The 27,572-nt window shown below is 47.5% G+C and overlaps 1 protein-coding gene across 2 annotated transcripts in view; it reads left to right on the forward strand.

The window, feature by feature from the left end:
* Positions 1 to 27,572, forward strand: part of GAS7 (growth arrest specific 7) — an 89,841-nt gene that overhangs the window by 7,221 nt on the left and 55,048 nt on the right. Inside the window, exon 2 of one of the 2 annotated variants that reach the window (XM_034067966.1) lies at positions 27,230 to 27,350. In XM_034067966.1, coding sequence (XP_033923857.1) covers positions 27,230 to 27,350 — 121 coding nt within the window. The remainder of the gene's footprint in view (positions 1 to 27,229; positions 27,351 to 27,572) is intronic. The other variant, XM_034067967.1, reaches the window with a different exon arrangement.

Raw genomic sequence — 27,572 nt, forward strand, 5'->3', positions numbered from 1 at the left:
CACTGGCCACACTACAACTCAGGGCAGCAAGTGTGCTATTTCTCCTGTTGCATGTGTTCATGCTGTTGGCACCATGGGAAGAGCATGGGAGCCAGCCTGCTGAGCTAACTTGTGTCTTGGAATATTTGACATAAGGCACCGATATTTCTGTCTTTGATTTCTGACACTTCCCATGAGCACTTATTCTTTGCATTTTTTTTTTCTCCAGAATCCAGCACTTATGGGATGTGCCTCACTTACTGTGCACACGGCAGATTTGCTGGAAGCATCCCAAAAGCTTGGGCTGTGTGGCAGTGGCTGCTGCCTGCTGTGCACATTTCCAGTAACCGTGCATGGTTCCACATTTTCAGGCAGGGAAGGAGGACCTGGGGATATCTGAAGAAAGCATAATGAACTTCATGGTCCCCACTCTGTGCTCTGACACTGTCATCAGTTTATGTCAGTGTGAAGTGTCGCTGGCTGTATTTAATTACATGTCACACCCCTTTTTATTGGTATGATCCACTTAAAAGTGCAGAACAGCATCAAATCAAGAGCAAGTTTGTTCAGCCACTGTTTTTCAAGACCAGAGTGCTTCAACAAGTGTTTGTCTTGAAAAATATAAGTACCCTTTAGTGTAGTTGGAATTCTTCATGTCATGCCACTGTGTAAAACATTACCTATTAAGAGGCCCTCATGCTAAGGGTTGGTATGTGTCAGGAAAACTGCATTAACAGTTCTCCAGATTTGCACCATGTAGCATGGGGTCAGGTATGGGAGAGGGCTGGGCCAGCAAGAGCCCCTCACATACCTGCCATACCAGCAGAAGTGCACTTGTTTTGGTTGAGGGTGAGAGCAGGAGATGCTCCATGGGCTACAGACTTGCTGGAATACTCTGCCTGCTGTGGTACTTTGAATCAGAGTACCAGGTTGGAAGGGACCTCAAAGATCACGTGGTCCAACTTTTCATGGCAAAAGCACATTTTAGATTAGAAGTCCCAGCACCCTATCCAGCTGAATCTTAAAAGCATCTAACATTGGGGAATCCATCAGTTCCTTGGGGAGATTATTCCCATAGCTGATTGCTCTCAGTGTAGAAATTTTCTTCTTGTGTCCAGACAGAATTTCATCATGATGAACTTGTACCCATTACCCCTTGTCTTTTCCATGTAAGTGCTTGTAAAAAGGGAGTCTCCATCCTCTTTGTAGACACCTTTGAATACTGGAGCAGAGTGATAAGGTCTCCCCTGAGCCTTCTTTTCTCAGGACTGAACAAACCCAGCTCTCTCAGCCTTTCCTCGCATGGCTTCCCAGTCCTTGGACTATCTTTGTGTTCCTTCTCTGGACCCTTTCCAGCACATCCACATCTTTTTGGTACAGCAGGGACCAAAACTGAACACAGTATTCCAGGTGTGGCCTGAAAAGAGCCGAGTAAAGTGGACAGTGATGTCTTTATCTCTGCTGGTGATGCCTTTGTTGATGTTCACCAGCACCTTGTTGGCTTTCTTTGCTGCAGCAGCACATTCTTCGCTCCTGTTGACCTTGTCCACCAGGACCCCTAGTCCCTTTTCCAGGGAGCTGCTCCCCAGCCTGTGTTGCACTCTTGTATTGGGTTTACCAAGGTGCAAGTCCCTGTTGAACTTCATATGGTTCTTGTTAGCCCACTCTTACAGCCTACCTTGTCCTCCTGCAGGGTGGCTCTCCCTTCCAAAATGTCCACTTCCACACTCAGTCTGGTATCATTGGCAAATTTGGTCCCATCTTCCAGATCATTTATGAAGACATTGGCCAGTGTTGGGCCCAATATCAATCCCTGGGAGACTCCACTAGTGACAGGTCACCATCTGGAAAAGTGACTTGGGGTGCAGCCACTCAACAAGCTCCCCACCTTTCACACAGACCACTTTCCTGGACCACAACATATTAGCCTACTACAGATGCAGTTTGCTTTTTGGCTGGCAAATTCCAGAAGGGTGATGCCATGGATGCACTTCTTCCATGTTAGTTAGTAAGAGCAGACTGTCCAGACTGTTCTTGAGCCACAGACACTCCCACTGTGATGCTGGCATCAAAAGCACTGTGGTCTTCCAGTGTTGGTCTGAGCAGCAAATTTAGTTACTGCACAGATCTCCCAGGGCTTCCCCAGCCCTGTTGCAGGTTGTGAATGCCCTGTGCACCTCTACTGCAGTTCGTAGGGTATATGCTAGGAAGGAAAGAATTTCAACATTAACTGTTTGGTGTGCTATCACTTCATGTGCCCATCTTGATCAGTTCTGCACCTCTCTCTTCTGCCCTCTCAGTTGGTACTCCATGGAGGGGAAAAAACTCAGTAAAAGATAAATAAAAAGTCTTGTGAAGACCTGGAGAAGAGAAGCTGCTTGGAGACCTCAGAGCAGCTTCCAGTATCTGAAGGTGGCTACAGGGATGCCAGGGAGGGACTCTTCATCAGGGACTGTAGCGGTAGGACAAGGGGTGATGTGTTTAAACCAAAACAGGGGAAGTTCAGGTTAGATCTAAGGCAGAAATTCTTTACTGTGAGGGTGCTGAGGCGCTGACACAGGGTGCCCAGAGAAGTGGTAAATGCCCCATCCAGTGTTCAAAGCCAGGTTGGACAGAGCCTTGGGTAACATGGTCTAGTGTGAGGCATCCCTGCCCCTGGCAGGGGGTGTTGGAACTGGATGATCTTAAGGTCCTATCCAACCCCAACCAGTCTATGATTCTATGAAAAATACCTGTAGGATTCCAGTTATTACCTCTGTATGTAATACACTGCATATATCACTAGTGCAAGTTGTTTGCTGTGATATTATCTCTTCAATGAGGACTTACTGAAGCTTAAGATTCATAATTTACTTGCATAAAAATTCATGTATGACTTGCATATGTTTGCAACACACTTCTCACGCTCATTTTCTTGCATTGCTTGAGGAGAGAGCAGCAACAACAAGCCTTTGTGGTTGACTTTTGCCTTGAGCAAGACTAACTCTTTGTTTCTCCTCTTTGCTCTTTGGCTTAGCAATGTTTCATTTTACGCAGTAGCTTTCACACTCCTTGTCTGCTTCTTTTTAAAGTCTTCACAGAAAGGAGTTGATGTTTTCACAAGCATGCTTGTGAGAGTTGGTCTAACAGATGATACCAGCACTCCCAAGAGCACCTAACACATAGGTTTATGTCATCATGGCTGTAACACTGCTATGAGTGTGTCCTGTCATTCTGCCTTCTTTTCCTCTGGTAATCTATAAGAACTTTCAGAATGTTCTTTTAAACTGGCAGGATGGATCTCCTTTGTTTTCCTGATCCTTTCTAATTCACTTCTTTTGCACTTTATTAATGTTTCCAAGAAAAACCCCAGCAGTTGCTGTGTGCCCACGTGCTCCTCCTTGAGCCATGTGCCACAAAGCCACAAAGCCAAACCTACAATGACAAGCTGGTGCATGACGAGTAGTTTCAGTTGCTGCAAAAGTGAGTCTTGGCCGTACAAGAGGCAGCATCAAGAGCTGGCAAGGGTTTGGTTGCAGGGGAGAAAGAATAATTAGTATGGAGGAGTTTAGAGGAGAAAAGTGGAGATTTGGAGTGACAGAGTTTGCCAGGAGTGTCAGAGAATGAGGAATTAACATAGTTTGAATTTGATACAATTCGGCAAAGTGCCATGCAGAAATTGCACAGAAGAGGAATTATATTGCCAAGGGGTGGGCAAAAGCTTAACTCAGAAAGGAATAACCAGAAACACTTTGTGGATGTAGTGTGTTTTGCAGTCCCACAGAATTGTTTGTACTGTCTGCAGAATTCAGCTTGAAAATCCTGCTGAGGGCTTTGTGTGCAGCACACAGCTGAGCAGTTCCAGTCCTGCCCATGGAATGAGCTGCCTGAGCAGCAGATTTGCTTCTCCTGTGCCAGCTGCTGTATAATAGGACTAATTCATTACCCAAGGCCAAGTAATCACTTTCAATAGCAAGATTTAGAGGAGAGCCTGACTTGTCTCATGGCTGCTGATTATCACAGTGATGACTGGCACCAAATGAAGACTGTAACTGAGCCTCAGTCTGTTAGGAAATTAAGAATGGAACTTCAGGTATTTCCAAAAAGAAATAATGTTTAAATTAGCTATGGGTCCTTTTGGAAAAAAAAATTTAAATGAAACTGAGTCAGTAAGCCCATGTACCCAGTTCCTATCTCAGCTTCATTGCCTTGGGATTTGCTGGAGTCACCACTCCTGCTTCCTCCTATGCTCTTGGCCAACACAATTTACCACGTCTGAATATGGATCTTTGGTGAGGAAAAAAGCTTTTTTTCAGTGCTGGCCAGAGATAAGATCATGGGTTCTAATTCAGTTCAGGGATGGAAACATGACAAATTCTTCTCGTATGCATCTTGCTGGCTGTGCTGATGTGCTGAGGAAGAGAGCTGGTGTGAATCACTGTTCCCAGGATACTCACTGTTGTGGTTGCTTTGCACTGTCCAGTGTGCACCAAGCACAATGCTTCCTGCCTCATCACTGTGGGAGGCAGGATAGAACAGTGTACCTTCCAGCATATCTCTCATTAATGTCCCCACTCTGGCATCTTGTCAGTTTTGAGGTGGAACCTGCCACATCTCAGAGGTGGAACTCTGCTGGAGCAGGACAGGAGCTCCATGGACAGGGAACCCACAGATAAAGACCACCAGCCCCAAGAAGCGCATGAAAGGGGAAGGAAACGTTTGCATGGATGTAACGGGGGAAGCTGCCCACATCTTGGCACTCCTGGGCCAGCAGGGTGCTGCTGTGCCTGCAGATGGGTTGCATGGAGTTGGGTTGCGTGAAGAGCCAGGCTGGCCTGGGCAGCAGGTGTGTGCTGCCACAGCATTGGTTGGAAGGGTTCTTCTGCTTCACCATTTTTCTCTCAGTTGACCTCAGTGGTCTTTATATAGGTTCAGGATCTCACAGCCAATGGGTCTTATCCTGTCTTCTGAGCTGGTAGTATATAAGCTTGTTCTTGCGGCTTTCCATCTTGTGGCAGGATGTAAGAGATGCTGGTGCTGATGAACAGGGCTGGTCAGAGTGCCATGCACTGTGTCTCGTGCAGAGCATCAGCTCTTGGACTCTGCACTTAGAGCTGAAAAGACAGTGATTTTTGTAACACAGAATGAAGCTGGCTGCACTGAATGGAGTGGCTTTTAGCTGGACAAGATGTGGATCTCTGGAAATGGCTCTTTTGTGACTCTAGGATCAGAAATATGCAAGCAGAATGCCTGTTAGCACTGATTAGTGCTCTGTGTGTCCCTAATGTATGTAATGCTGTTAGAGCCACACTGCTGAGCCCTCTGCTTCCTTCCCGCTCCTGCTGCCTTGAGGGAGCAAGACTGCTCCTGAGCTCACGTATGTGGACACAGGAAGCTCTTTCTGGGGGCTTTTCACCTGAAAAAGCTCTTCTCTGTGAGGGTGCTGAGGCTCTGGCACAGGGTGCCCAGGGAAGCTGTGGCTGCCCCATCCGTGGCAGTGTTCAAGGCCAGGTTGGACACAGGGGCTTGGAGCAAGCTGCTCCAGTGGAAGGTGTCCCTGCCCGTGGCAGGGGTTTGGAACTGGGTGATGTTAAGGTCCCCTCCAACCCAAACCATTCAGTGATTCTATGATTCTTATGGCTTAAAATGCAGTGCACCTAAATGCCTTAAAAGTACTTTTATTTTAGCAAGATTACAGCTTGGCCTTCAATGGAGCCTGTACACCTGAGATGTCTTGTTCTGCTCCGCTGGGAGCAGCAAATATATCTCTCTGTCATGTAATGTGTAACTGCCTTAGTTGCCTTAACAGAATATTTCCAAGGGGCAGAATTGTGTCATCTATTATTGCAACATAGGACACAATTGTTTCCTCTGTTGTAAGCTTTTTCCTTTATTTATGATGATGTCTTTCTTGACAGCTTTCACGTTTTATTGTCAAGGTGAGAAATTTATAAGTCTATAAAATGCATACTTTTATAAATTCTTCAGGGTTGGCTCCTTTTCTCCTCTGTCTGCTTGGCTTGAGCTCCAGGAGGAGAAAGGCAATTTCTCCAGTGGAAGGAGTTAAATATATCACCCCAGAAAAGAGCAAGCCAGATCTGAAAGCTGTTCCTGTAACACTAATTTTGATTTCAGCCCTGTTTCCTGTCTAAAGACTTTTCTCTTTCAGAGATCATGAAATGTCACATTCATTATTTTTGCTCAGAGCATGCTGAGAGAACGGCTTTCAGCTCCAGAGATTCCCTCTCTCAAGAGCATGGTCTGAGGAACAACAACCACTAGTTCCAGCGAAGTTAGAGCTCTCTATATTTTTAAACAATATTATTCTGAAGAACAATAACATGAAGTGTGTTGCCATGGTGTAGTAGCGTATGACTAATTAGACACAGATTCAATACACTGAAGTGTGCAGGATGACTACTAGAGTCCGACCAAAGCCAGGGTAATCTCCCAGATTTCCCTCATATAAAGCAGGTTTTGTTTTTCTTCACATGGTGAGATCCTGCAGCTATGCAGGATTCACTAGGGAAATTCCTTCTGTTATCAGAACAACTCTTCTCCCTTAATCCAGTTGATTACAGACACTTGGGATGGACAACACAGAGATGCTGTGGCAGGAGGAGCACTGCACTACGGACACCCTCTGAAACATGGGTGAAGGTTGGGGAGACAGACACTTGTCTGTGAGGGTTGCACAGGAAGGTGGCACATATACGCATCAGGCACACAGGTCCTGCTGATCTCAGGTTGCCTGGGAGCTTTCGCTGTTGGAGTTGAGCAATGGGCACAGCAGTATTTAGAGCAATGTGAAGAATGTTTAGGCTATGACAGGTGAAGGCCTATGGTGACAGTGGATAGCTGACCAGGCTGGCTTCCCCTTCACTCCTTCTCTGCCTCTGTAAGCCCATCTGCATCCAGCAGGATTCCCTTGATGACGCTGTTGAGCCTCCCTCCACCAACTGGTCCAGCTCTCTGCAGCAGAGGACTCGCTGTTTTCTTGGGGTGGCTTCTCTGCTGAGTGAAGCTTCCAGGGCCACTGAGTATGAGAGCCTGCTTGAAGTGGGGATGTGAGCAAAGCCCTGCTGTGAGGCATCTCAATGCCTACCATGGTATTCTACCCTGTGGTTGCAGTAGTTGGGTCTCCAGGGGTGCTGAACGCATCCCTTGCCTGTCTGGGACTGGGGTTGTGAGGAGTGAATCATTTTGAGCACACAGACCACAAGGCATTACAGATGGGACCAGAGCCCGACCTCCACCTCATCACTAAGGTGTAGATGTGCTGCTCCAGCAGGTTATCTCCACTGTCTGACAGACATCTAGCTCTTTTGTACAGCAGATGCAAGAGATGCTGATTTCTCCAAAGGGGCCTCAGTGGTCGTTTATGCTTGGCAGGAGCTGCCTGAAGCTCACCAGTGGAGAAGGCCAAATCCGAGGGCTGGTGTGACCGAGGAGGACTCTGGCAGCTGCAATGCCTCGCATGGGGCTGTGCAGGAGGGTTCTGTGTGCATGATGTCCACTAGCTCAAAGCTGTGGATAGAGAAGGCTGTTAACCACCAAACCCCTGCAGCAGCCAAGCAGCTTGAGTGCAGGAAGTGGTTTCAGTTTCCTCTTAGCTTTGTGTGGAGTCAAGCACACACTTCTCCATTCCTCAGGGAGTGTGTTAGCTGCCAGGCTGTGCAGTGAACATCCTCCTGCCCCTGGGGAGGCTGCCTGTGGGCACTTAGAAAGCATGGGATGTTCAGGGGGATAGTAGGTTTCTCATAAGCTTCATAGAATCATGGAACCATAGAAAGGGTTAGAAAGGACCTTAAGTTCGTCCAGTTCCAACCTCCCCTGCCATGCTCAGGGACACATCCCACTAAAGCGTGTCACCCAAGGCTCTGTCCAGCCTGGCCTTCAACACCACCAGGGGTGGAGCGTTCACAACTTCCCTGGGCAACCCATTCCAGTACCTCACCACCCTCACAGTAAAGAATTTCTTCCTTATATCCAATCTAAACTTCCCCTGTTTAAGTTTCAGCCCATTACCCCTTGTCCTGTCACTACAGTCCCTAATGAATAGTCCCTCCCCAGCATCCCTATAGCCACCCTTCAGATACTGGAAGACTGCTATGAGGTCTCCACACAGCCTTCTCTTCTCCAGGTAAAGCTTTGGGGATTGTTTCTTCTGTGATGGTCCAGTATGGACAGTCCTGGAGCAGAAACTTCTCAGTCCAACATGCAGACAGTGAAGAACAAGTTCATCTTTACTTCAGAGAGACAAAACACTCAGATTCCTTTACAGCCAACTGAGGAAGAGATGCTTCTGAAGTCAGACTCTCCTGATGCTTTTTCAGATGTCCAGGCTGAAGGAGCTGGGTCCTACGTTTCTCCCCAGCTCAGCGGTGGGCACCTGTGTTCACTCAGGTAGAGTCTGCAGCACTGAATGGAGGCAGGAGCACTGACCGGCTCTGCATAGGAGCTCTGCTCTGTCCTTTTTCTCTAAACAGGCTGTATGGCAGCTTCCAGAAGCAGCTACACTGAAATGTAGTTTTCATGTCTCGCCAAACTGTTCTTCCTCTTGCTAACTCAGAGAGCAGGAGCCTGGGGGTGTTGTTACCAATCTGTAAGTTGAATTCAGCATCTGTTCTGCATCGTCCTGCTTCTTCCCTAGGCATGAGGCCAAAGCTGGTGTTTGGTGTCTAGGAGAAGGGTGGGACCTGCCTGTGAATGCAAAGCTGTGCTCAGGCTCCCCATTCCTTCCTCCATAACCGAGGCTGGTGCATCAGAACAGGGAGGTGAAAACACAATTTTTTTTTTTTTACAAGCCAGAAAGTGGCTCTTGGGTTTGGATTAAAACAATTTTCCAAGAACTAAATGCTTTCTGTTCCTGACCGTGTCCCTCTGAGCCACACACACAGTGGGGCAGCTGGGTGCAGCACCACTGATGTACTGGGAGGTTGGCCTTGGCTTTGTGAGGAGTTTTGGAAGGGAAGTGAGACAGTAAGGTCCCTGCTTAGGAGGGAGCCTGGGGTTTGGAGTATTTTAAAGGGAGTGCATCCATGACTCCTGGGTTAGCTGTACCAAAAGCTGTACTGCAATACTCTGTTTTTCTGCTCTCCACAGGGCAGCATCTTGCTATGAGGAAATTTCTGACCATTTATTTTCACATCAAGTCTGTATTAAAATTAGAATTCTGCATTTTTTTCACCAAAACACTGGAACTAAAAATCCCATAGCCTTAAGAATCCCATCTAAAGCAGTGATATAATTGGCAGACTCAACAGAACTTCCTTGATTTGCATAGGTTCAGGGTTTTTGCAGTCGCAGGCCTGGAAATACCTCCATTGCAAATACTGCTGTGGTTCACATGCAGAAGTTCACAGTGTTTCATGTAGAGAGGGTTTATAGTGTAGGAATTATTTCTCTGTGCATCTTTGAGGTAATGATGTCCAGGTAATTATATGAGACCAGAGGAAGTGCCACAGGCTTAGAAGAGGAGGGTGATGTGAGAGCACAGTCTGCAGGATCATAGATAGAATAGTTTGGGTTGGAAGGGACCTTCAAAGCTCACCTAGTTCCAACTTCTCTGCAATCAGCAGGGACATCTTCAGGTTGTCAGGAATCACATCCAGCCTGGCCTTGAATGTCTCCAGGATGCTACCTTTGCTGGGTGCTGGGCTGGAGTAGGACATGGGCAGCTCTGTAGCTCAGCCACTCACAGAAACCCTCAGATGTGCCGAGCATGGGTGTGCTGCAGTGCCCAAGGGTTTTGCAGCATGCTTAGTACTAATCCAAGGTCATTGGTATGCAGAATCCTTTGAATAATACAGCACAGGATCTGTGATCCTATCAACCTTTGACTAATTTTTACCAGTTCTTCTCAGAAACAATGACCCTGTGCCGCTCACTCAAGCACATTCATTTTTTTACTGACATTTTTAAAGGCCCTACTGGATTGGTGCAGAAGGTTGTCTGGCTTCATGATTCAGAGTAGGTTGGAAAAGTTCTCTTGCACTTGGCTTATGGATGGAGAACTGTTTGAATGTAAGGGGAACAAACATGAATGAGCTGAGAAATGATTGATGAACAAACCTGAACCCAGGCCTTCCACAACCCTTTGAAAACAGGTGTCTGCAAGGAGATATCACTGGTTTAGCTGGTGGTAGTAAAATGACTCGTATTTGTTCTTAAATACCAGGATCAAGGAGAAGTAAAACCTACGTCACAGTGGTCTCCAGGGCTCTATTCCCAGTTGTGGTCATCTTAATTGTTGCTCTCACAACTGAGTCCATTACCCTCATAATATATTTCCCCCCAGAGGATGGAAATGAGCTAGGAGTTAAGCAGTGTCTGAGTAATCACATAACTCAAGCATCAGGGGCCTGTGGAAGAAAATGATCTGTGATAATATTATTAAAGATTAGATTGTGAATGCCATCAGGAAGATGACATAGTCCCCACCCCAGTTCTTGACTTTCAGATCCAAGTGTTGACCTTTTCTAAGCAGCATTTTCTTATATTGGATTTTCTTTCTAATACAGGGTGTCATACTTTAAATAATATTTCCATTCTCATATCAAGTGTGTCTATTCCAAGCCACATAAGGGAATGTCAGCATAGTGTGATCTTGTGATCTATGATTCTGTTGAAAACAACTACCTAGGCTTTATGTGTGTATCCTCATATTGTCATAGGCCTACTCCTCCAACAAAGGCTCAATAATACCTACATCATTTCTTATAAGCAGTTATCTGGCCTGTTCTTAAGGAATATACTATATACAAGTATATATACAATATACTACTATATACAAGATATACTATGGCTTCAAGATCACCTCTATCCTGAACCTTCTTTCCTGCAATTTAAATCCTTTTTTATCCCACCTGTGATGGATAGGAAAATAAACCATCTTTTTTCTCTTTTCACCAGCTTGTTGACATATCTGAGGTACTCTGCTCTCACTCATTCCTGCTCTGTAGTAAACAACTTTTCCTCTTTCCTTCCAGGGTGTTTTTCCTAGATCTCTGGTTTTTCCTCCCTTCTGGACTAGCCAGTTTGTTCGAATCGGAGGCTCGAACACCAAGCTGCTGCTGAGGTCCATGTCTCTCAGGCTGCTCTCTTGTTTCCCTTCCCAGGAAGATGTTTGTCTCTCCAGGAGGAGTGTACCACTGCTGACACCTACAGCCCCACTTCCACCGTGGGGCTAGTGTTCAGTCACATGCAGATTGGTTCAACAGATCTATCCATGATGAGATGGTGCAGGCTTTTAATTACATCCTTGTTGTCTGCCCAGGGTCCTTGAAAGTTGTTAAATAATCTATTTGATCATTTTTCTAAGAACTAGAATTCAAGTGGCTGTTCTGATGCAGTCAGGAGCTTGAAGTCCAGTAAAGTCCAGAAGAGAATAGAGTGTCAAGAAGGGAGACATGGCTATTTTAAAATGGACAGGTTATTCATTTCCTCTAAACCAGTGTTAGTGGGGCAGGGGAGTGACCAGGAAAAGAGGGCAGGAGGAGGTGACCTAGTGACACTCCCTGTGTTCTTCTGAGGACGCTCTGATACTGCTGGGGGTGAATTAGAATTCATCAATGGCTGTTTACAGGGATTTCCCTCCCATTGGCTGTTTCAGGGGCTGTTTTCTTGTATTTGCAGTTTTCCAAGCTGAGTATCTATTTCATGTCTGTGCTTCTGCCCATCTCACTTTGCTGCATGCATCTGTCTTGTCTGTAGCTGATCACCTCCAACAGATGAGTCCCCCTACCGTGACCTCCCTAGCTACATCTGTCTCCCAGCATGTTTCTTGAAGCCTGTTTGTGTCATCCCTTGTCTCTGCATCCTTCCCACTGTCTGCAGTGTGCCATCTGAAATGGTGTTACTGTATATGGGCCATCTCAGGACTAAATGAATTTCACTGCACCAGTGTGGTGACCTGGATATTCTTCCGAGAAAAAATGTTTGTATGGTGGCATTTCGTTAAAAAGACATGAAATGGGGAAATGAGATCTGAGCTCCCTGTAGCGTACTGAGGGCTGGGAGCTGTAGCTGCAAGGACAAGAAAGGGGGGTTTTTCAGATGCTCAAGGGTATGCTGCTAGTTAGAAAGCAAACATGAACAAACCCTTTCGTGTCAGCGATGATATGTCAGAGGTAAGAGGCATCCACCTTACCGAGGGCTGCCCAGCCTATTGATATCACTTGTCAGTTTAGAGTCAAGGGGAGGTGGCATATAGCAGAGAGATATGGGTGTCCTCTTCCAGATCAGGAAAGCCAGAAGAGCAGAGCCCCTGTGCAGGAGTGCCAGAGAGGGGACAGCAGCTCCAGGGAATACTTCATGCTGCCAGGATCAATGTGAAACAGCTTGGTCCTTCCTGGGGGCACCAGAAGTTGCAGAGGGGAAAGGGGAGTGCGTGGCTCTTGTACAGTGGTAGTGTCTGCTGCTGCGCCCACCAAGGCTCATCCTCAGAAGCAGCTGATGGTGCTGCATTACCTATATGTCACATTTGCCCTTTTTTTTCCATTCCTATAATGTGAAGAAGTTTGTAAATTAAGATAGCATACTCTGGTGCCAGCAGACAATGCTGCTGTGGTTGTCCAGGCCTTCCTGTGGGAGCAGTCAAGGCAGCCAGACACAGATGCTTGTGGTCATGCTCAGCATGTCCTGCCCAAGCATCCTCCAGAGTGGTCAATCCTGATGGAGAAGGAGGATTTTCTTTAGTGACATCTCAGTCCTCTGTGGGGATACGAAGGCAGTGCCACACATTGCACCTTGTCCCCCCAGCAGGGGTGGGCATGTGGCCTCCTACTTGCCATCACACCAGCTCCACTGCTGGAACAGCACCCACTCATGCTCTGGTGGCTGCCTGTCCTGTCCGTCCATCTCACCACAGGCTGATTGAGCCTTGGCTCTGTGTGGAAGCTCCAGCAGCCTCCTTCAGCTTTGCCAAGTTACGGGGAAGTCCTTTGTCCCTTGGTTAATTTTTGCTTGCTCATTTATTTAGAATTGTAGCAACAGCAAAAGTAAAAACTCGTGGGTCTGAGTGTGTTTTACTGCAAGCTACAGGCCACAGCAGTTACATTCCCTACGCCTGAGAGAGATTAGGAGGGAGGGCGCAGGAATGTGCATCTGGCAGCACTTTGTATCTTGGCCATTTCATTGTTTTCTCTGCATCTGAGGTTCCTGAAGTTTTGGTCATGGAGGGCCATTTAATCCAGGGAATATCATGTTGGGGGCTGCATAACAGATTTCCTCTGCAGGGAAACACCATTCAAGGAGAACTGAGGATGGTTTAAATAAGAAGTTCCCATGTTGGCTGCCTGCAGAAGCAGCTAGGAGCTTTATTTGGGGATCCTGACCTACCACAGAAACAGGGGGAAGCAAATTTCATTTTAAAGTGCTGGAAAATGTAGCTGTAATATGCCAAAACATTAATAGCTTTGCTGAAGGCCTGGGGCCAGGAACAGAATTCGAGTTAACTATTCCAATTTTGATTTAATTGCATAGATTTTGAGATAATATTTATAATAAAAGTATCTTTTCAGAAATACAGTTCATTACAATAATGTTCTCAGGGAGCTGGTCGCAGCATTCTTGCTAAAAGAGACAGGATATTTAAAGTCTTAAAAACTAATTCAAGATAAATACAGACAACTAACCCTGATTATTTTTTTGGACAATCTCATAATATCCTTTCTCTTGAGAAGGGGAGTGGACCATGTCTGGAGGTCTGACCAGAAAATTCTCTATGATGCTTTTACTTGCTTTTCTAACTTACAAACATGTTACTCACTTGCTCCAAAATGCTTTTGTAAATAGCCATATTTGGCAGATGACTGCAGCAGAGGTGGAGGTTGCTATGCTTTGGCTCTGCTCTGCATGCTTGTGTGTGCATGTGGAGGGAGTCTATATAATTTAAGGGAGAATCCCTTCCTTCCTAAAAGAACAGACGGTAATGATGGCTTATTTTCACAAAGAGATTTTATTGTGTCTGGGAAACTGCAGAACACAGCAGTAGAATTGTGCTTGTTAAAAAAGCCAGTGATGTATGAGAAATGAAGTAAGTAAAGGCAGGCTTTGGCACAGCCCCCTTGGAAGTGGCATGTGTTTATGAAGGTATGTTGCACAAGTACATGGTACCATTGAGAGAAACATTTTCTTTCACAGTGACTTGTATATTTGTCATTATTTTATTTTTACACATTACTTCCTTTTGCACCTTGTGTATTGGTGGAGTGGCATTGTCCAAGTTCCATGCAAATCACAAAAGCAAATTAATCTGTCACTAATAGCTCCTGCAATGGCACTGTGTTACCATCCCTGGGTGAGGGATTCTTCTGGGAGGGGTTTTGTTCTAGGGGCAAGGAGGGTGAAGCAACACGTGGCACAACACTGCACAGCCTGTGCACAAGGCCAAGAGTGTAGCTCAAAGAGCTGCACAGACAGCAAAGCACAGGTTTGTTTATCACCTCTTCTTATTTCTGCTAGGTTTTTGCTCAAGTATTTAACTAGTTAAGCAGCTACTGCTTCACATTTGTCTTCAGGTGACCCTGTGGCATTGTTTGGGGCAGTAGGGCATGTCCCCATGAAGACCAGAGTGGCTTGGGGCTCTCTTCCACTTCTTCATGCACACATTTTGCAGCTCACTGCAATGTCTTGTGAAATATCTAACCCTGACATTGCATCTAATCCCATGAAGCCATCCATGCTTCTGCATAGAATCATAGAATCCCAGACTTGCTTGAGTTGGAAGGGACCTTAAAGCTCCTCCAGCTCCAACCCCTGCCACGAGCAGGGACACCTTCCACTGGAGCAGCTGCTCCAAGCCCCTGTGTCCAACCTGGCCTTGAACACTGCCAGGGATGGGGCAGCCACAGCTTCTCTGGGCACCCTGTGCCAGCGCCTCAGCACCCTCACAGGGAACAGCTTCTGCCTAAGAGCTCATCTCAGTCTCCCCTCAGGCAGGTTCAAGCCACTCCCCTTGGCCTGTCCCTACAGGCCCTTGTCCCAAGCCCCTCTCCAGCTTTCCTGCAGCCCCTTTAGGCACTGGAGCTGCTCTCAGGTCTCCCCTTTAGGAGCCTTCTCTTATCCAGGCTGCCCCAGCCCAGCTCAGCCTGGCTCCAGAGCAGAGCTGCTCCAGCCCTCGCAGCATCTCCATGGCCTCCTCTGGCCTCGCTCCAACAGCTCCATGTCCCTCTTGTGGGGGCCAGCCCCAGAGCTGGATCAGGGCTGCAGGGGGGGTCTCCCCAGAGCACAGCAGAGGGGCAGGATCCCCTCCCTGAGCTGCTGCTCACGCTCTGGGGGTGCAGCCCAGCACATGTAGGGTTCTGGGCTCGAGCGCACACTGAAGCTGGGTCATGGGGAGCTTCTCATCACCCAACACCCCCAAGTCCTTCTTGGCCCTGGTCGGAGAGAGGGGACACGTTCCTGCATGCAGGTGACCATGGGTAGGCTGCAGGCTTCATCCTGGGCTGGTAGGAGTGTATTGTGTCAGCACATAGAGGAGAGAGCACTTAGCCAGGCAGAGCCTTCCTGCAGTGTGCAGGCTGGAGGCCCCATACAGAAACATTTGGCATTATTCCCAGATGTTTCATTTCTCCAAAACCAGCTGCACTCCCAGGCCCAAGGAGCACAGAACACAGCTGTGCTGCCCAGCTCTCTGCCTGCCCTCCAGCCTGCTGGGGGAGATCCTTCTGCCCCCTTTTCCATGCAGCAGCCCAGGGTGAGGGGACACACTGCATTTAAGTGGCTGTGGGAAGTTCCTTCTTTTAAGTGCTTCCAGTCACCTTTCCAAGGAGCATCATGCCCACATATCCCTGACTGCTTTCTGGGCTGACCATCCTGCAGGTGTGCAGTCATTCAGAGGGGGATCTGTCCCCACACCATGTCATTTCAAACTGGAGACAAGCAGTAATGCTGCAGCTGGCCTGACCTGGCCTTGTGACTCTCTGAGCGTATGGGGGTGACTCTTGCAGTACAAGGTTTCCTGCACAATAGCCCTGTTGTCCCTGATTCCCCAGGACAACAAAGCCTTTCAGAGCACTTGGCCCTGGTGCTCTGCCTTGTACCAGATGCTGATGTCAGAGACAGTGGCACATCCCTCCTGAGCAGGGTGAGGGGAGGAGGGCTCCTGCTTCCCCCCAGGCTGCCCTGGCACAGGGCTCATCCAGCCCAGAGCTTTCAGAGTGATGGCACTGCCTCATCCCCAGGCTTTTGCTCTCTCCTGCCCATTCCCACCCTACCAGCCCATGGTGCAATAGCTCCTGTCTGGACAAATCTTAGGATCCAGGACAGCCAGCTCATGGCAGCCTGTGGCAGACTTCAGGGACTCAATTCCTGTTGAAGGGATGGGGCTGTGACTTAAGTAGCTCATGTCACCCTGTCATATCCTAGTGATATGAGTATATGCGGCAGCCTGCAGAGCTTGAGCATAGAAACATGAAACTAAGCTACCATCAGCTCTGGGTCTCTTGAGAAATCAGCTTTGTCCCAGCTGGCCACATCCTGTTATTTCAAGACAGCATGGTAGGAAGACACCATGGCTTCATTTCCTAATAGCAGAAAGGTAGCAGCGCAAAGCACTGAGTGTGCTTCTTGTTGGTGATCCTGGCTGGCTGTATGCTGGCAGATGAACCATTCCTTCACCTTTGTTTCTTCCCCTAATCATCCCATGTCTTGTATAATCCCAAGAGACTCTTTGCCTGCATCACATGAGCCCCATAACCTTAGAGGCACTATCAGTCTGTAAGATGATCTAGAGAGCCTTTCCCTTGACTCACTGTGATGGTTTTCTCCCCAGACAATGGGGCTGATTGCTGTCTTGCACAGGGGAGGCTCCAGGCAGGGTGCTCTCTTTGTGGAATTAGGTTATCTCAGCTCCCCACCCATCATTGTCTCTCTGTGTTACTGGTCCTGTTCCTCTGTGCTCCATTGTGTGTGGAGCTGAGACCTTCATCACAGCAATCTGCCTGGTTGACTCCTCCTTGGCCTTCCCAGACCATGTAGCATTGCCAGTTCCTTGCTGCTGCCCAGTATGATCACCCACTGGAGCTTTTAGGAAGAGCTTCTTTCCCATCCTGTCTCACTCTGGCCATCACCTTTCCACGCATAGGTTGACGGGGTAACAGTAGCGGCAAGGGGATGCTCAAACGGAATGGGACAGATTTGTCCATTAAATTACTTTTTGTCCATTGTCACAGAAAGGAAAAAGAACCTTGTCTTTTCCTGGAAGGTAATTTTTGAGCTCCCTGTGGGTATATATGCATTAGACTTGCAAGGATATATCCCATGTGCATTTAGCCACGGTCACCATGCTCTAGACACATTTTGTCAGAGCAGACGCTGCTCCCATCTGGCTGTTGAGGGTCTTCAGTGCTGCTGTGAGGGCGGTGCTTTGCTTCCCTTTTCTTGCCTGCTAATTCAGTGCCAGGACTCTCCGCCCTTGTCAGATAGTGCTAAATGCTGTCACAGGGTAGCACTCACATCTGCTGGGAGCACACGGAAAAGGGAGCATAGGAAAGTACTGAAAGCCCTGAATTTGAGCAGGGCAGGAGGAGAGAAACCCAGCAGAGCTGTCCTCTGCAGACTGCATTCCCCTCCTGCCACACCATCTGCTCCCCGAATTGGGAGCCATCACATGCTTGTTATTCTCCTTGCCAACCACCCTCCCCACATCAGGGCCCCACTCCCACACTCTTTCACCACATTGAATCTCCCTCATCCCCATCTTATCCTTCCAGCTTCTCACACCTGCCTACTTTTTCTCTCAACCAAAAGGAGTTGATAGCTATTGCCAAGCATCTTCCTGAACTGCTGCTTTCCTTCAAGTGAGTATCGTCTGCAGCAGGATCTGGGCCAGACCTGGTGCCATGGGTGCCATGCCCTGTGGCAGGGGGTTGGGACTAGGTGATCTTTAAGGCCTCTTCCAACCCAAACCATTCCGTAATTCAGTGAGGTTGATTCTGTGATTCTGTGGGGTTGGAACTGGATTGAGCTTTAAGGTCCCTTCCAACACAAACCATTCTGGGATTCTATGATGGGGCCAGCTGAAGCTCAGTGCTGTGGCTTCTCCCAGTCATATGGCTTTGTGTACCAGGCACACATTGAGAAGGAAGGCAGGAAAGGGCTGGAGTTATTCAGATTTTCACCTCTGGCTCAACACCCTCTATTTTGAAAGGGGCTAGGCGGGATTCACAGATCACAGCATTTCTCTTCCCACTCACTTCAGTCTCTCACACAACACTGAGCTAGAAGACATCACCCTGTCTGTCTCCCTGGGTCATGTATCCTTCAGAAATGGTTTGTTTTCCCCTAATTTAGAATACTGTCAAAGAAAAGTATACCAGTCCAAGAAGGCTAAATCTCTGCAAACATGGTGCTATTTATGGATATTACCTTAAGGCAAAGTCCTGGGCACATGTCTGTGATGTAGCCAGGGACCTGGGTGGGAGAGGAGGGAGGGTTTGGCAGCTATGAATGGAGCAGGCCCTCAGCAGGGAAGGCAGAGCTGGGTGGGGAGCATGTACACCGCATTTCAGAGCCAAATGGGATGCAGAGAGGTGTGGAGCTCCAAGAGGGTTGGCCCTGATCAGAGACCCATGCACAAGATCTTAGGGTCCTTTCCAACCCTAATGAGTCTATGAAGAGCCTCCTCCTGGTCACAGCTGCGATGGGTTGGTAGGAAGGAGGCAGAGATGGCATCCAAGGAAACAGCAGCTTGAAGATGCTGACATTATTCAAGAAGAAGGAGTGAAGAAGCCTTTGGAATGGCACAGAGGGGGACTTAGTAGGGCAGGGAGTTTTTTACGACTGGGAGCTGTCCTGGTAGACTGGCACATGGGGTACGTGCTGTGTTCAAATAGCGCTCTGTGACACCCTAATGCTTAGCACAGGCAAAGGGACTGTTTCTCTCTGAGGAGGAGGTGGCCAGAGATGAGGCACGGTGCCTGAAGAAGACGAGTGGCGGGGCTGTGGCTGTGGCTGCAGCAGTGTCTTGCTGTGTTCTGCTGCAGTGGCAGTGCCCACAGGGCCACCCAGGGAGGGGGGCTTGTCCCCAGCAGCCTTGTGCCACCAGATGCAGCCAAAGGGGAGCTGTGCTGGCTGCCATGACAACTGGGATGGGTCATATGAGCCGCTCCACTTTCTAAATATAAATCTGTTTCGCACAGTGTATGTGACTCCATGGAAACCAAATGTTGAGCAAGAAAGATTGCATAAAAATGAACAAAATACAGAATGACTCAAAGTACTAGAGGGACTGAGAGAGGCTCTGGGTAATGCTGGCAGGGTTCAGAGGTGTCCCAGGCATCCCACTTCCCGAGGGCACATGTTGGTGGACCCAGAGAGGTCTGCAGGGCATTTCTCAGTGCTGGGATTTTCAAGCTAAACTTGGAATGGACACAAGCATCCCTGCCACCAAGGGTTTTCTGTGTGCTTTTCTCACTAGCAAATTCTGTTTGCAGCATCAGCTGTGTCCAAACACAGACCTCACTTCCTTGACTGCACCATGTCTGCCTTGTTTCTGCTTCATATGCTTGGGTTGATGCACACCTTGGCCAAGTTAGGTATTTACTGTGAGAGTGGTGAGACTCTCACAGGCTGCCTGAGGAAGCTGCATATGCCACATCCCTGGCAGTGTTCAAGGCCAGGTTGGATGGGGCTTGGAGCAACCTGCTCTAGTGGAAGGTGTCCCTGCACATAGCAGGAGGTTGGAGCTGGATGAGCTATAAGGTCCCTTCCAACACAAACCAGTCTGGGATTCTGTGATCCTATGATACATGAAAACTGTGGTTAGAAACAGAAGCTCAGTAATATCAATAATAATAATAATAGTAATAGCAAGCTTTTCATTGCAGAACAGAGGGGTGTTCTGGTACAGGTTCATGTTCTAGCAGATCTTCTCTTTTGTGTCCTTGCGCTGCTTCTCACAGGGAGTTTCCCTGCATGTTTTGTCCAGCTTTCTGTCACCAGTGATCCTCCACCACCAGTGAGGGCATTGCAGGGTTGCTGCTGAGCTAAATCTGCAGCAGGAGTGCAGTGCAACTCTGAACAAGCAGTGACAACAGGGGAGGTACTGCCCCTGCATGCAGGTCAAACCTCTCCCACAGCTGGAGGCATCCTCTTCAGTTGCTCTGAGGCTGCATTGCTCTACTGTTCCATAAAATCATGGAAGAATGTGAATTGGAAGAAGCTTTTGGAGGTCTCTGGTCCAGCCTGTTCAGAGTTAGAGCAGGTCGCTCAGGACCTGCATTTGGGGTTTTGGGGTTGTTCTGCTTTACCTTGGGTTGTGTGTTCAGGAGAGCCCCAGGGCTGCACTCTGCTGGAGAGCATTATGAGCTAACTCATCTTCAGGCAGCTCAGGCTTTTAAGTGCACAGATGTTTCCTCCCCAGGATCCTTCTTTGAAGGGGAATGGGGATTTCCTGCAGTTTGAAAATGGGAAGTGATTTTCCTCTATTGAGCAAGGCTGAACTAGTCTCAGAGGGTCATTCAGCACGGGATGGACTGTATGGTGGACCCTTCAGCCCTGTTACCTCACTTTGCTGTATAAAACCCCTTCTTTGGCTTTCTTTTTTCCACCACTCGGAGGGGACCACATTGCCACATGGGCATCCAAAGGAATGGAACGAGTCAAGCTGCTGCTAACTTGGTTCAAGAGAGAAATTAAATAGTTGGAAAGTCAAAACTGTGAAGTGGGAGAGGCATCCCCACTGTCTCCCTTCTGGACATCTGCCCTGTTTTGAGCAGCCTCAGCTAGACAAGTACCAGGGCTTCAATGCTCAGGCCATAGGTGGTGCTCTTTTTTGCATGTGTCATCTAATATGTCTGACCCACTTGTCATTCTCTTCAAACATGATCCTAGGCAAACTGTGCTTAACAGTGTACATATGAAACACTGTTCCCTGGTCAAGGGTGTCACCTCTGGGTAGGTTGTGATGCTGTGGAGCAGCTGTCCTGCATGCACTGGTTGTCCTCCCTGATATCCCTAACCCATCACCTGTGGATGGAGGGGGAGCGGACTACAAGCAGTCGTCAGGTTTATGTGCTCTGCCCTAAAAAGCATATCCTTCTGCCTCTTATTGGTGCTGATGTCATGGGCTAGGTGGGTTAACCCCATACATCTGCTTTTATTTCATATGCTTGCCTTTGCTAGCTCTATGGCGTATGGTTTGTTGAAGAGCTCCAGTGCCCCCTCTGCTTTGAGAGGCCTTTTGAATTTACTGCTCATTTCTGGTTTCTTTCTGCTGTGCGTGTATCAAGAGAATCCTGTCCCTGAGTTTCTGCAGACAGAAACCCATTGCTTGTCGTGGAGTATGAAGCCTGTTGGGTGCTGGCTCTTGCCTGTCTCTGCATGTACCCCTGCTACCTGGACTTCTGATCCTAGAAAATCTTGTAGGAGGGAAGTGCTTGTGTTCTTGGGTATGACTGTTTTGAGAGATACGTTGATCCCTTTTCCAGGCAGCAAACAGAGATGCAGGAGGATTTGAGTGGGGTCAGACGGTCTGTGCTCTGCTCACATTGTTCAGATTTCCTGTTTCCTCAGCCGTGTGTTGCAGGCATCCTTTTCAGGTCCAGAGCTGCCTGTCCACCACCATGCAGCGCCTGGGTGACGCTCCCAGTGAGGGGAGTGGCTCGAGTGTCTCTCTCTCTCAGTAAATAGGCACTGTGGGACTTGGCAAGATTTGGAAGGCAGAAGGGTTGATAACCCACCCTGCCCGGGCTTCTGCACTGCCGGGGAAGGGGCTTCAGGGTCCCATCTTTTCTTCGGTTTGAGTAGAGCAGATCTTCTAAAAAGAGGCACTTAATCTTGATGGAGGAACTTCAAGAAGTACAGAGCTCCCTGGTAAGCCATTCCAGTCACTACTTATCCTCACAAGTGGCAGATTCTTTTCAGTCTGAGCCTGTCTAGTTTCAACCTAGAGTCACAGTCTGCTGTTCTGGTTTTGCTTGTTCGGAATGTTCTCTGCTGATAGCGAAACCTCTTCTCCATGTTGTGATTTACCATCCTCATAAACTGTCCTGGCAATAATTCTCCTAAAAGTAGAAACAGGACATCAAAGTACTGGCACGGACTTGCTGGGCCATCCAGGGAAGAGGTGTGCAAGCAGCAGTGCCTCACGTATCCTATGACGTGTGGCTGGGCACAGGGTGTATAAGAGCTGGGTTTGGGGGGGGGGGGGGGGTTTGAAGCCTGTCGGGGTGCTGTGCCAGTTCTGGAGCTGGGCTCTTGAACACCATCTGCCGGCTGCTTCCCGTCTCCATACTGTCTCCTGGCCCCCATCTCTGTCCTGTCACAGCAGCAGGTCTATCGTTGTGTGCTCAGTTAGCCTGAACTTCTGCCAGGTGGGTGTGCAAACATGGATCCAGTTTAACCATGCTGATGCTTGAAGAAGGAACTGCAGAGGGTCTGGCTAGGCCAGAGTTGTATCTGCTGAGTAAGAGTGAGAAAGCCTCTCCTATGACTGAGATCTGGTCTGGCAGAGAAGGGGTGATGTGCCGCCATTTATGGCCTCCATGGCACTCTGAAGGGATGCACTGCTGTGTGCCAAAACTATGTGGTACTTGATCTATAGCCCCATATGCTACTGCACCACACCATGTATTCCAGAGCCTCCTGGTTCCTTTTCTTCAATAAGCATAGAATGATGAGGAAGCTTGGATGAAGCCAAGTTTCATTTCAGTTCCTCCCCTATTTATTTTTCAGTTCCTCTTTCATGTCTGGAGTATCAGTTTGGAGCAAAGCTGCTATAGGAGTGGGAGTTCATGTGTGTGGGATGGGATTGCACTGGGACCAGTTAGGGACTTTAACAGAAAAGTGGTCCCAGCATCCAGGGGATCTTCCTTAGCAGTCCCCATGGAGGATGGGGAGGAGGACGGTGCAGCATCTTCCTCAACAGTGAGTTGCTGTTCAGGAGCACATTCTTCTCTGAAACAAAAGAAAGAGATCCACATATCCATACCCCATGCTCATCCAAGGAAACCACTGTCCCATTGTTTACAAGAACTTCAGCATTTGGCAGTGCTGAGGTTTCACTTGATCATCATTGATAGGGACTATGGTGCACTTCTTTGTTGGTAAAATCAGAAGCAAAGACAGAAATATTAGTAACTCAAAAATAGAATTAGCACCTGCAAACATAATGGCTTAAATTTGGTCTTTGCAGTATTTTCATCCAACACTTGCTGGTCACCTCTATACTGTCCGCATGCATCTCTTGTCATAGCCTTTGTTTAAGAATACAGCCATGGCATCTGTCTGTAAAAGACCTTGGTTTTCCTGTAGTCCATCAGAGATAGCTGAAGCAGCACTGAAGTGACTCAAAGGATGTTGGGGCAATTGCAGAGCTTCCCATAAGCAAACCATTAGTATCTGTCCTTGCAGGGTACTGGTGCTGACTGTGTGAAATAAAGTAATACCAGGGGCCCTAAAATCTAGTCTCAACCTACTTGGTACTTGGGATCACTATAGGACCATATTAAGAAAGAGGGATAACAGGAATGGATCGGACTTCAGTTCCAGAAGGGAAAGCAGGTGTTAAGGACAGAAATTACAAGCCTGCAATTCTGTACCCTCCAGATTCTGGAACAGAACCCAGGGTTGGATTAACCCGAATTCCTCATTATGGGGTGATCTTGCACAGCAGAGATAGTCTGCTGTAACTTTGTTATCTTCAAGGCCAGAGATCTGTGCAGTGAAGCTGAGGGACCCAACCTGCTGCCAAATTCCTCATGAGCTGCTACACTCCTACACTGCAGAGTTTATTTCTTCTTCAGTGGGCTTTGGCAAACAATAAAGGGGGACTATTAATGAGAGAGTTCAGGAGCTGTCCCAGGATATGTCCCAGCATTCTATGCTATTGCTTGGAACATGCTGGGAAAGAGACTGATTTTATGGTTCAGAAAATAGTTTGGGGCTATCATGTTTTCCCTTCTCTGCATATGTTACTTGATTCTCAGCCTCTGGAAAGAAAGCTGTGGCTTTCTCAGCAAACCTACCTGGTTTGGATAAGGATCATGTATGGGTAAGGTGCAAAGGCAGCTCCTCAGGAGGTAGACATGGAGACAGAAATCAAACAGCCTTATTAGCTGTTACTGCAGTTACTGGGGTGACTGCACTGGTCAGACTCTTTCCAGGAGTTCTTTTTCTGTTCATGTTTCATTACATTAGCTGAAACTGTAATGAGGTGAAACTGAAAGACGTGTGAGATGGAAAAACTCCCCTCCATGGCAAGTCCCAGAAGCTGAACAGGATGAAAAGGATGATTTCACAAACCAGCTTCTGTTTGTAACATGATGAAAGTATGTATCAATGCCATACGCCAGCGCGCTGGTCTGCATCACCTGCACAATGTGATGCTTCCAGGGGTGTAATGTTTGGGAAGCCTGCAGTAAGTTATTTTCAGTCTTGACTGAGAGTAAAACCAAATAAAAGGATGATGTTGGATATTAAGGCCATACTGCAGGTATCACGGTTGTGTGAGCAAGTTTCTGGTAGTGCCAATATATGGCTGTAAAGAACTGGAAATAAGTGTATGGCTGTTGGAGCCATGTTAGAAGTGGTGTAGCATAGTGAAACAAGGCACTTCTGTAAACACTCATATCACAGAATCACAGAGTGGTTTGGGTTGGAAGGGACTTTGAAGCTCATCACAGCTTCTCTGGGCACCCTGTGCCAGCGCCTCAGCACCCTCACAGGGAAGAGCTTCTGCCCAAGAGCTCATCTCAGTCTCCCCTCAGGTTCAAGCCATTCCCCTTGTCCTGTCCCTACAGGCCCTTGGTCAAAGCCCCTCTCCAGGTTTCTTATAGCCCCTTTAGGCACTGAAGCTGCTCTAACCTCTTCCTGGAGCCTCTCCTCCTCCAGGCTGAACAAGCCCAGCTCTCTTAACTGGCCTTAACAGTCAGAGCTTGCTTCACAGCACCAGTTCATTCCTAGAGCTGGTCTATCCTGTGCAATGGTTCAAGCATATAATCATATAATCTCATAGGTCTGTTTCAGTTGGAGAAGACCTCAGTTAACGCAGAGGTAAAACTGGGATAGCTTAATTTTTTCTATAACGAGGTATAATATTTTCATTAGTGAGACTCAGAGCTTTCACAGAAAGCTGAATGAAAGTGAGGTGTTTCAGTGGCATGTATGGAGGGGTCCTGCCCCTCTGATCACAGAACAGGCAGGGTTGTGCTAGCTTTACTAAGACAAGATTTTCATGTCGTGCATTTTTAGGTGATAGAATAACAGTAAGAATAATGAGAGCATGTGCCTTTGAGTAGGCTAATGTGCAAGAGAAGTTTTCACTTGTATCATAAGCTGAGATCAGGAAAAAAATCAAATAGTAACATAAACTGTGAAAGCTTCTGCTTTCTCACATATACAGCAGGGTGAGGGGAACTGTAAACTGATAAGATTAAACCTTACAGAGCAGAATCACATGGGGTAGGAATAGATGGTTGCTATCCTACTGATTAATTCTGCATTAACTGTGATAGCCATTGGCATGCAGAGCATGAGATTTGAGGCACACACCCCATAGAGTCCCTTTGTATCTCCTAAGCTAACTTGTTCTGTTGGGATCAGGCTGGCTGAGTCTCCCAGGCTGGATTTCTGCTCTAGGAGAGGAGGTCAATCCTAACCAGCATAGGCTGCGTCTGAGCTGCAGCAGTGAGACAGTGTTCACACTGGCCTTAGGCTGCCTTGGAGCCTGTGACCTGTCTGTGTGAGCACGCCTGATGAGGCACAAACACAAGATCATTCTCAAGTTCAGTGCCTCCTGAGGGCCATTGCAATCAGCATTTTCTGACACTGAAGAGAAACATAAAATAGATTTTTGGCTCCAAAATCATTAAATGTTCCTTTTATTCTGGGTTGTAACACAATTGGAATTTCACTTAGACTGAATGCATAGAAGGACACATCACCAGTTTCTTTCTGTTGGTACTGTTCACGTCTATCAGTGCTTGAACATTATATTCAGCCAGCAGCTGAAACTCTGTTCCCTGGACGTGGCTGCTTGTGAATCTAGTGCAGTCACTTCAGACCTGTTCCCCCCATGTCAAAAAGCATTTCCTGAACAAAGGTTAATTTCCATGGGATAAATAATTCCATTTCACACATTTTCCCTAGTTCTTTTGTATTCCTTCCTTTGAAGGCAATGCAAACAAACAAACAAAAAATGAGTACATCACATGCCTCGTTTGCCTTAGGGAATGTGGAAAGGCAAAGTGGAGCTCTCTGGATGTGAGCCAGGAGGAGGCTCTTGGGTTCATAGCTGCAACACTGTAGGGCTGCAACTGGTAATCTTTATCCATGCATCGTATCTCTCTACCTCTGCCTTATTCAGTGTTCCTGACTGAAGGGACCAAACGGGGTTCATGCCTCCCTTGTGATGAAGCTTTCTTTGTCAGTCTCATGTCAAGCATCTGCTGTAAATCCCAAGCTACCAAGGAATCACCAGAGCTACTGTGAAGCAGGAAACAGTGCAGGGGATGCAGTGTAATGGGACCATTGATTGCATTTCAGCTTCACCTTTTTATTTTCCTTGCACCCTGAGCCTGCACTGGGGTGAGAAGATGTACAGCCGAGGTGGCACCTGAACCCCAGCAACAGTTCTGTGTGTGCCTAGAGAGCAGGCAACAGCATGACCCTCATCTCCTGCTGTTCTAATGATCTGGATCACTCCTAACAACCTGACTCCTTGTGATCCTGTATCTGGATTATATGGATCCAGATTGTATCTAGATCAGTAATGTATGCATGGATAATTACAAGCATTATTAGTATATAATCAGCATACTGATAAATCCACTTCAGCACATTGCTCTTGTAGACAACATGACTTTGTAGTGTTTCTTCTTAAAATGTCTGAAGGTGATGGTGTCCCTGTAAATAAACTGGGGCAGCACCTCCATGACCTAGTGCTTTGACCCACCATTATATCCACATGAAACCAGATGAGTGCCAGATGCATGCCGTTCTTTCCAAGACACTTATTTTACACTTAGCATTTTACTGCTTAAAGAGAGGAATTTTCATAGTCAGGTCCAGGTGCCATTGGACATTAATACAGAGGGGTTTAATTTCTCTCCCAAAGGATGTTCTGTGTAGCCAGTGCTCTGAGGGAAGGTTTCTTCATGTTCTGGACAAAGCTAGGACAGATGAGAGGAGAAACGGACTAAAAGTGTTCGGATGCATTGCAATCTCTAGAATGCCAAACCGCATGGTCCCTTTCCAGATTGTGTCTGGTTAGATTTTATATTATCTAGGTATTGATTTACTAGGTTGGGTTTTTTCTCTTTCTTAGCAGAAACCCAGAAAAGCAGCTCCTCAGGCAGAAGATACCTTGAATGGACATCTTCCCCCCGGCTGGCAGAGCTATATGTCACCCCAGGGACGAAGGTACTATGTGAACACCTTTACGAATGGTAAGTTGGGCTGGAGGCTCCAGTAAATGTGTCACTCTACCAGTAGAGTTCTGTTGTAGGAAATTGGCTCTGAAGTTGATTTTGATGACAAAGTAGGCGCCGAGTCAAAGGAATTAATATGACCCTGTCACCATATGAAAGACCATAATTATAAGTGGATTTAGTATTCTGATTGTCTGTCATCTTAATCCCGACCATTAGAAGATATCTGAAGCTTTTACA

The sequence above is a fragment of the Melopsittacus undulatus genome, chromosome 11 (genome assembly GCF_012275295.1).
Source record: "Melopsittacus undulatus isolate bMelUnd1 chromosome 11, bMelUnd1.mat.Z, whole genome shotgun sequence".
In the NCBI taxonomy this organism is placed as follows: Eukaryota; Metazoa; Chordata; class Aves; order Psittaciformes; family Psittaculidae; genus Melopsittacus; species Melopsittacus undulatus.